Raw genomic sequence first — 10,106 nt, forward strand, 5'->3', positions numbered from 1 at the left:
GTGTGTGTGTGAGAGTGAGTGTGTGTGTGTGTGTGTGTGTGTGTGAGAGAGAGTGAGTGTGTGTGTGTGTGTGTGTGTAGTCCTTCATACAGATGAGTCTCTCTCTCTCTCTCTCTTCACAGATCGCGTTATTGCGCAACGCGACGGACGATCCGCTCCATCCGACCTCGATACGAACGCAGCATCGGACTCGGTTCGTTTAAACTCGGCTCCGCCTGAACCCCACCAAAGAGTTCGGGTGTCGCTCGCGCGCGCTCGGAGCGATGACGGACAGCCAGGTGCACGCGCATTGCTCATTCCCGACGCCGCTGGTCCTGATGCTGCGGGCGCACGAGCATCAGCAGCGCCACTGAGACGCTCGGAGCCTCGGATCGGATGGACTCGAGCCTCGAACGAAGCGATGACAGCTGCTGACAGACCGTCACCGACGTCTCCGAGCCTCGGCCGAGCTCGTGAATGAACGCTTACCCTCACCGAACCGCCCGTGTGCTTCTTCATCATCACCAAACCTTGCGCGGATCTGGTGCTTTGACTTCGACTCCGAGTGGTTCATGAGATCTGCAGCTTGTCTTCCACGTTCTGGAGAGACTCCGGCGCTTTAATCTGGATATGTTGAAAGGCACGTAAGGATGGATGGGATTATTAGTGTTTTGGGGTTCCTGACGCTCGTTTTGGAGGGCATCTCATGCCAGGGAGTGTATGGTAAGTGCCAGCAGCTCATACAGATGCATTTATATGCCAGTCAACATTCAGTGTGTGCGTGTGAACAGGTGCCATTTCACAAACCATCCAGCACCAGATCTATCTTCCCAACAACCGATCCACAGGTTTTTAGAGGGGAAAACGATGCATTATGATCAGTCAGATTCACCAGTGATTCGTTGGAAATAACAGTTGAACATTTCAGAATTAGAAAAGTTTTTTTTAGGTCTAAGATTTGGTCGTCATGTGCATTTTCACTGCATGACATAGTTCAATATTCCCAATCCACAAGGAAAAATAATGCAAATAGCCATGACATCTATTGCAAATGTGCATATCGCATGCCAAACAGTTCATCCTTTGGGTTTTCCTTGCATTCAATGGAAGTCATTGCATTGCATTAAAGAAACCCTGTAGAAATGCTTCAGTATTCCCAACCAACAAGGAAAAATAATGTGATAAACCATGATATATATTGCAAATGTGCATATTGCATGCTAAAGAGTTCATCTTTTTGGTTTTCCTCATTTAATGGAAGTCATTGCATTGCATTTAAGAAACACTGTAGAAATGCAATAGAAGTCATTGCACTGCATTAAAGAAACACCGTAGAAATGCTTCAATATTCCCAACCAACAAGAATAAATAATGCAAATAGCCATGACGTCTATTATAAATGTGCATATTGCATGCTAAACAGTTCATCCTTTGTGGTTTCCTTACAATCAATGGAAGTCATTGCATTGCATTAAAGAAACACTGTAGAAATGCTTCAATATTCCCAACCAACCAGGAAAAATAATGCAAATAGCCTGGATATTTAATATTGCATTCTAAACAGTTCATCCATTGGGTTTTTCTCACTTTTAATGGAAGTTGCATGGAGAGACATTCATGCATTTTAATTTGCATTGAAGAAATGTTGTCGAAAAGCTGTACGGATGCTGTTTAATGTGTCATTGTGGTTGCAAATGTCACAGCAAGTGTCTGAAATCTGCATATGTCGAGCTCTAGCCTCTCCTTATCCTGCATTCTCATCGTGTACTAAGCAACTAGTAGCGTTCTAGTAGTGTAGTGTGGGTTAACCAGAGCTTTGCATGACCATGAGTCATAATGTGCAAATGTCATGAGGGAAAACATCTAAGCATTGTTTACTGTGGGCCGCTGTTGCTCAGGGCCGATCTGATTGGCGGGTCACGCGTTGAGATGGTGGACGTAATATCAACTAGATGGCTTTCGTTTCTGGAGTCGGTTCACATCGAGAGGGGCACGCAGGATAGCACACATGTGTCTCTGAGGGGCTAATAGGATAATAGAGTTTGGGCAGAGCCGGGTTTCGCTGATCCATGAGAATGCACTTTAAAATCAACGACTTCAGCACCGATGGAGGAATGGAAATGACGGTGTGAGATGCTGTTGAATGCCAACACGCTCTGAGACGCCCAGCAGTATCTGCTTCCTAATTAGTGTTAATTATAGTTTCCCTTCTAGTGTTCACTGCTCCCTACACACTCAGCAGGGGACACTTAAAGGAATAGTTCAGCCAACAATGAAAATTTCCTCACCCTCAGGCTATCCGAGATTAGGATGAGTTTGTTTCTTCATCAGGTTTGGAGAAATTGCATCAGTGTCTCACTGCAAGTGAATGGGTGCCGTCAGAATGAGAGTCCAAACAGCTGAATTTGCCATATTAGTTTATTTAGATAATCATATTTTCAAAATGCATGTATTCAAATTACTTCAGCATAAATCTGTTCATTGTGAAGTTTATTCAGTTAAAAAGTTTGAACATGGTTAAAATATGAATAAATATCAATATTCAGTTAGTTAAAATGTATGAGATTGAAACAATTCATAATTACCGTTGGTTGATAAATAAATAAATCTGGTCATCGAGCATTTAAAACACATTCCGTTTATAAGTACTATTACAGAAATCTGATGTTTGGCTGACAAATATGCATCACATTATGTGGATCAGTTTATTTATGTTAAAACTCTATATGCAATTTAAATACATATATCATAACTTCAGGCCTTCAAGTTTCAAGTTAAGTTTCAACTATGATATAACATCATATACTTGTATATTTATTTACTTGTGTGAATAAATATGAATATATTGCATAAATTAGAGAGATTTTGTGAGCCGTGGTCATGATAATGGTGTCACATCAGGAGATCTTAACTCACCTCAGGACTAGTTTTGGTTAGTGGTCACCTTAGCTGCGCTCATGTATATCTGAGGACATAAAAAGACTATTTTCTCCTATTTTAGCTAAACTTGTGCAGTACAGAGGTGCTGCTGACGGCTCAAGTGATCTAGCGATGCACACTTGTTCACTATGCCATTAGCAGCACACTGGAGCCCATTGAAGTCCACTACACAGTGCACAGTCGGGAGATTGGAACGAGGATCCGTCAGCCGTATCCCATCATGCATTAGTGCAGAGTGTTTGAACAGACAGTGTAATGAGTGTAACTCCATGATTAGTCATTTGTGTTATGAATCCCAGTCTAAACATCATTATGAAAATGGTTGGCTTTATGCGATATGCTGCAGCACCTGATATTAGACTGCGGTTTTATTGATGCTTGGACGAGAGCTGTTACATTTTACACTTTACAAGGTTCCATTTGTAAACATTTCTTAATTAACAATTCTTAATAACAACAACAATCCTTAATACATTATTAAATCAAGTGTTGCATCTGTTTATGTTATTTAATATTTATATATGTGTTTTTTATTTATACACACTACCGGTCAAAAGTTTGGGATCAGAATGATTTTTAATGTTTTTACAGGAGCTTCTTCTGCTCATCAAGGCTGCATTTATTTGATCAAAAATACAGGAAAAAATTTAATATTGTGAAATATTATTATAGGATGAGTTAAATTGTTAAGAAGTGAAAGCAAAGATTTATATTGTGAGAAAAGATAATTGATAATTCTAATAATAAATCAGCATATTAGAATGATTTCTGAAGATCATGTGACACTTTATACTAGAGTAATGATGACGGAAATACAGCTGCGCATCACAGAAATACATTTGATTTTAATGTATATTAAAATAGAAAAAAATGATTTTACATCGTAATAATATTTCACAATATTACAATTTTTTCTGTATTTTTGATCAAATAAATGCAGCCTTGATACGCAGAAGAGACTTGTTTAAAAAACATTACAAGTCTTACTGATCCCAAACTTTTGAACGGTAGTGTATGTATTTGCTATAATATATTTACATAAACATATTTTCTACCAATGTTTTGGCCATTTTTGTATATTTTTGAAAAAGTTTTTTTAAGTTTGAAATATATAAAATATATTTTCATTTTTGAAAATGCTTTTCATTGAGCTTCACTGTTTACAACATTTATTTATTTAATATTTTTTATTGTTTAATATGTTTGCCATATGGGATAACATGAGCTAAAAATGAACAGTTTTTTTTTTTTTTTTTTTTACTGATGTTAACAAACAAATAAATACTGTGACAAATGTAACGCTCGATGTTAGTTAGTTAATGCATTAACTCACATTAACTAACGAGACCTTATTGTGAAGTCTTACTGCGGATTCTGAACAAGTGTTTTTCTCCTGGGAAGATCTTTTCATTCACAAGTGTTGAAGTGGTGATGAGCGCTTGGACAGAATAAATGGATTTGCTGGGCAATTTCATATTTCTTTCTCTTTCACTTCCCAACAAACACCTTTTTAATTGCTGATGAAGAGCGAAAGATTAGGTGTGGAACTGATGCTGAATTTGTGCTGTTGATGATTCTCATGCTGACGCAGAGGATGATGGGAAATGTAGTTTATATTTGTATGGCTTTTTTGGAGCTTGACGGTCGTAATTATTCAAAAATGCTCTTTTTTTTGTTCTACAGAAGAACAATATGATTTGGAATGACATGCTATGATGACAAAATGTTATTAAGCTTTCTACTAAGACGCCCCAAAGAAGTGTATTGAATATGCTACTTCTTCAAAATCTTATAAATATATATTTTTTAAAAATGTATGTGCAGATAATATAATATCAATGAAAAAAAAAGCCTGTTAAGTGCACTTTACAGAGACACTTTCATGACTGTTTCTAAACGCACTTAAGTAGACTTTTAAAAAATGCACTTTGTAATAATGTAAAAGTAACAGTTTTGCTTTAAAGTTTTTCATTTTAAATCATTGTTTTAATAATATTTTGTCATGCTTTAAAGAAGTGTTGACTAACATACTAAATTTTACCTGTAGTGTGTTATTTGATATTACATTTAAAGTTGATAGAGTTTAAATGCACTAAATTGCAACTTCAGAAATGTGTAATTACAAATATATTCTAAATTATTTACATATACAAATTATTTTTTTAAATAGAGCACACACTATTTTAGAAATTGCATTTAAGTATATTTTAGTTGTCAGTGCATTAAACAATATTTCAAAGACAGTAGAAGTTATTATAAAATTAGATAGCACATAAATGCATATAATTTAAAATCAATTGCATTTAACATATACAACTATAATGCATTCACTGCATGCAATTAAGTTTCTGAACGCATTACATTCAGCTGCACTTAAGTATATTCTTTTAATTAAGTACTTTTTAAAAGAATGTTAAAATGTACTATTTTTCAGAAGGGCTCTTTGGTTTAATTTCGGGAATTCTTGAAAATGAAAAGGTGACGGGTTGAAGGTTTTTCATCCATGATGATGATGATGATGATGATTTCAGAGGAGAAGCGTGGGATCCGTGCGTCGTTATGTAACATTGTTTCATGCGACGCCTCTGTTCTTAAAAGCGTCAGGATGAGTGAAAACAAGGCTGCGGCTCTTTATTCCCTGCATCAGCCGCTAGTGAAGTCTCAGCATCTCCTGGGGTCTCTCTTCACGGCGAGCTTCAGATGCCGGCCGTCTAAACTATGCAAATGCATTCCACCAGTGCAACTAAAGCGCTCTTTGTTGCTTCTCTGCGCCTCCTCCAGAGCTCTTTATCAAGTCCCTTGGATCAGAAGCCTGCGTTTCCTACTGTAATGAGAGCCAGAGTGAAGCTGTACGCAGATCCGCCGGCTGGAATCATGCAGCGCTGCTGTTTGCAACCTCACACACTTCTGCTGGATACTGAAATTTGGAAAATTTACATTTTGAATTGGTAAAACATACTATAAGGCCTAAACTTAATATGCATGTGCGATTTGCATGCATTTGTATTCCACAGTTTAAACATAAACTAATGAACGTAATGTGTTAACGCAACGAAACAGGTCAGATTTCTGTAATAGTACTAATAAACTGGATGTGTTTTAAATGCACGATAACCAGATTTATACATTTATCATTAATAAATTCAATACATTTGATACATTTTAACTAATTAAATATCGCTTGGCATATTTTAATCATGTTGTTATTGGGGTTATTATAGTAAAAAAATAAATTAAAAAAAAGTTGTTACTTGAAGAATAGTACTTATAAACTGGATGTGTTTTAAATGCACGATAATCAGATTTATACATTTATCATTAATAAATTCAATACATTTGATACATTTTAACTAATTAAATATCGCTTGGCATATTTTAATCATGTTGTTATTGGGGTTATTATAGTAAAAAAATAAATTAAAAAAAAGTTGTTACTTGAAAAAATGAAAGTTAACTAAAATAAAATATGAAAAACTTATTTTATTTCATCACAATTTCCAAGGCAACATTTCTTGTTTTCATTCAGTTTAATTTGATGTAATAAAATAAAAATGCAAATAAAGATATAGACAAAATAAAAATGAACAAAAACCCAACAAAATTATGAAAACTTTAACTAAAGTTAACATGAAAGCAGAAAATATAAAAATAAAATCTAATTCAGAATATTATCAAAAACTATAATAGTAATCTTGAATAACACTGCTTCATACTTTTTAGCTGAATAAATGTAATTGTTTTCACAATGAACAGATTTATACTGATTTTAAGCCATTTGAATAAATACTTTTTAATTAAAATAATTTTGAAAATATGATTTTTTTTTTAATCAAATCAAATAATAATAAATTATGCCATGAAAATTTGAGTTGATATAGTTTTATATCTGTATATATATATATATATTTTTTTTTTTTTTAATATATATTTTTTATAATTATAATATTATTTAATATTTGCACAAGCATTTTTAATGTCGTCTGAGTGCTATTTTCTTTTATCTTGTGTGGTTTAGTTGATGGTTTCTGATCTGTCTAATTGAACTATATTCTATCAAGTAACAGATGAATTTGTGCTGAAATGCTGTAGAGTTTGATTGACCTTTGAAGTGTTTCTCCTTTGCTTTTAAAAGCTGATCAGTCTATTTCTGTTTGCTTTCATAGCAGTGCAGAGTTATACGGTGAGTTGCGTTGTATTGTTGGTGTTTTTTCTTCGCTCTCGGAACAGAGCTGAGACCCGTTTCTAGTTTGTTTCCAGTGAGTTGAGGAGCGCTGAGCTGACAGCTGTAGTGTGAATCTTTCATGCACAGTTTTCTTTCTTCAGCTTCACTGGACTTTGGTGTTTTACTTACTAAAGTGCTGAACTACCTGCTGTACGTCAGTGTAGATCAATAGAAGTGCTGTAGAGTGTGCTGGAAAAACACACAGACGTCCCAACGTGACCATCACAGCGTGAAGAGCAGAGATCTGAACATGCATGACTTAAAATACTTTTGCAACATGGAGCCAGATACCGTAGTTAATGCAGATACTGTAACCATAACCAGTTAATATACACTAGTGGTCAGAAGTTTGAAATTATTAAGATTTTTAAATGTTTTTGAAAGAAGTCTCTTCTGCTCACCGAGGCTGCATTTATTTGATCAGAAATACAGTAAAAACATGACATATTATAATAATTTAAAACAGCTGTTTTCTATGTGAATATCTGTTAAACTGTAATTTATTTCTGTGATGCGCAGCTGTATTTTCAGCATCATTACTCCAGTCTTCAGTGTCACATGATCTTCAGAAATCACTCTAATATGCTGATCGAGAAACATTTCTGATTATTATCAATGTTGAAAACATTCATATTTTTGTGGAAACCGTGATACATTTTATTTTTCAGGATTCACAGATGAACAGAAAGTTCAAAAGAACAGCGTTTATTTGAAATAGAATCTTTTGTAACATTATAAATGTCTTTAATCTCACTTTTCACCAATTTAATGCATCCTTGATGAATAACATTTCATTCATTCATGAAGCTGAAAATTCAGCTTTGAGCACAGCAATAAATTACATTTTAAAACATATTACAATATAAAACAGTTATTTTATTTTGTAATAATATTTAATATTTTTATTGGATTTAAATGCAAATAAAATAAATGCAGCACTGTTGAGCAGAAGAAAAATCTTTGAAAATTAAAAAAATATGGTGTACGAAACTTCAGAATATTCTGTTATTAGTTTATTTTAATTTTTGATTACATTAGTAGGTAATAATAGTGAGATATTATGGTGCTTTGGTGGAAACTGTGGTTACCATGGTAATGGAATAATGGTAAATAATGGAATGACTAAATTGACAGATTTTTGCGCCCAAAGACAATAAAGTTTTTAAGTGAATTTTGAGTTAATGTTGGACAAAACAAGTGTTTGTTTTAAAAAAAAAAAAAAAAGCAATTTGTGAAGATTTTATTTGCTATAATTAAATGTCAACATTCTCATCAGCATTATATTTGAAAGCACACGACTATAAATTCTAAACATTGGCCTTCAGTAGAGAGTCTGTCGTTGCTGCAGGTCCTGCTGGTTTGGTGTCAGACTCATTGACAGTCTCGTGCTAATGTTTCCACGTGTCACTTTAGCCCAGACATCCAGTCCAAGTGCTGCTCCTGCGTGAAGTGATGTCTGTTGTCATGGCGACAACATCCACCGCACGCCTCTCGCATCCTCGCAGCAGAGAGTCAGTCGCTCAAATAGATGTGAAGTGATTTCGACCTGAGAGAGCGAAAGCAAAAAATCACTCTTTCATCTCACAGGTGTCTGTTTATCTGAGGTCTAAGTGGGTCAGAGTAAATGCGTCCAAACGCATCGGCTAAATGCTCTTCTGCTCGTGAGTCATGCAGCAACAAGCCCTAGTTTTATGCCGTATGTGTTGCGTTCATCTGTCGGTATGTAGGGCAAACACAGGAGGGGTGTTTGTGCAGCCGTGGACTGACGCATCATTCGGTCAAAAGCAGATTTGTCACGAGTGCCGAATTGATTGCATTGGTACATGTGAACGTGTGTGATCTGAGCATTTGATGCCGGCACATGATATCTTTGACATATGACCTTAAAACTCATAATTATGAGATGAAACGTTGGAACTGCCATACTAAAAGTCATCAAAATTGACATAAAAAGTCAGAATTATTATTTAAAAGTTGAAATTGACATACTACGTTGGAATTATGACTGTAAAAGTCAGAATTATGACTCAAGTAATAATTATGAGATAAAGAGTCAACATTATGACATACTAAGTTGGAATTATGACTGTAAAAGTCAGAATTATGACTCAAGTAATAATTATGAGATAAAGAGTCAACATTATGACATACTAAGTTGGAATTATGACACAAGTAATAACTATGAGATAAATAGTCAAAATTATGACATACTAAGTTGGAATTATGACACAAGTAATAATTATTAGATGAAGAGTCAAAATTATGACATACTAAATTGGAATTATGACTGTAAAAGTCAGAATTATGACACAAGTAATAATTATTAGATAAAGAGTCAAAATTATGACATACTAAATTAGAATTATGGCTTTAAAAGTCAAAATTATGACAAGTAATAATTATGAGATAAAGAGTAAAAATTATGACAGTTGGAATTATGACTGTAAAGGTCAAAATTATGGCACAAGTAATAATTATGAGATAAAGAGTCGAAATTATGACATACTAAGTTGCAATTCAGATTAAAAAATTCAAAATTATGTTATCAAGTATTTTTTTTGCCTTTTTCTGTCATAATTTCACATAGCACATAATTTTGACTTTTTGTCTCATAATTCGACTTTTAGTCAAAATTATGATTTATCCCATAATTCCAATTTATGAAGTCATAATTTCATCTTTTTATCTCATAATTTCGACTTTATGGTGTAATTGACTTTTTATGTCATAATTATGACTTTTTATCATTTTGACTTAATAGCTCATAATTTCAACTTTTTATGTCATAATTTTGACTTTGAAAGTCATAATGTCATTGTCAACCTTTTATCATAATTATGACATAGTAAGTCAATTGCAACTTATGTCATTTCACCTTAGTATGTCATTATTTCGACTTTTCATTCATACTGTGTTCATCTGTCGTATGCAAGGAAAACGCATATATATATATATATATATATAT

At 34.1% G+C, this 10,106-nt stretch overlaps 1 protein-coding gene across 1 annotated transcript in view; it reads left to right on the forward strand.

The window, feature by feature from the left end:
- The first annotated feature begins 246 nt into the window (after positions 1-246).
- The window catches only part of LOC107717640 (MAM domain-containing glycosylphosphatidylinositol anchor protein 2-like), a 165,270-nt gene continuing 155,410 nt past the window's right edge, over positions 247-10,106 (forward strand). Inside the window, exon 1 of the mRNA XM_016524452.1 lies at positions 247-702. Within this exon, the coding sequence (XP_016379938.1) occupies positions 630-702 (73 nt within the window). The 5' untranslated portion in view covers positions 247-629. The remainder of the gene's footprint in view (positions 703-10,106) is intronic.

This window comes from Sinocyclocheilus rhinocerous, unplaced genomic scaffold (genome assembly GCF_001515625.1).
Source record: "Sinocyclocheilus rhinocerous isolate Xijiao unplaced genomic scaffold, SAMN03320098_v1.1 scaffold1174, whole genome shotgun sequence".
NCBI lineage: Eukaryota > Metazoa > Chordata > Actinopteri > Cypriniformes > Cyprinidae > Sinocyclocheilus > Sinocyclocheilus rhinocerous.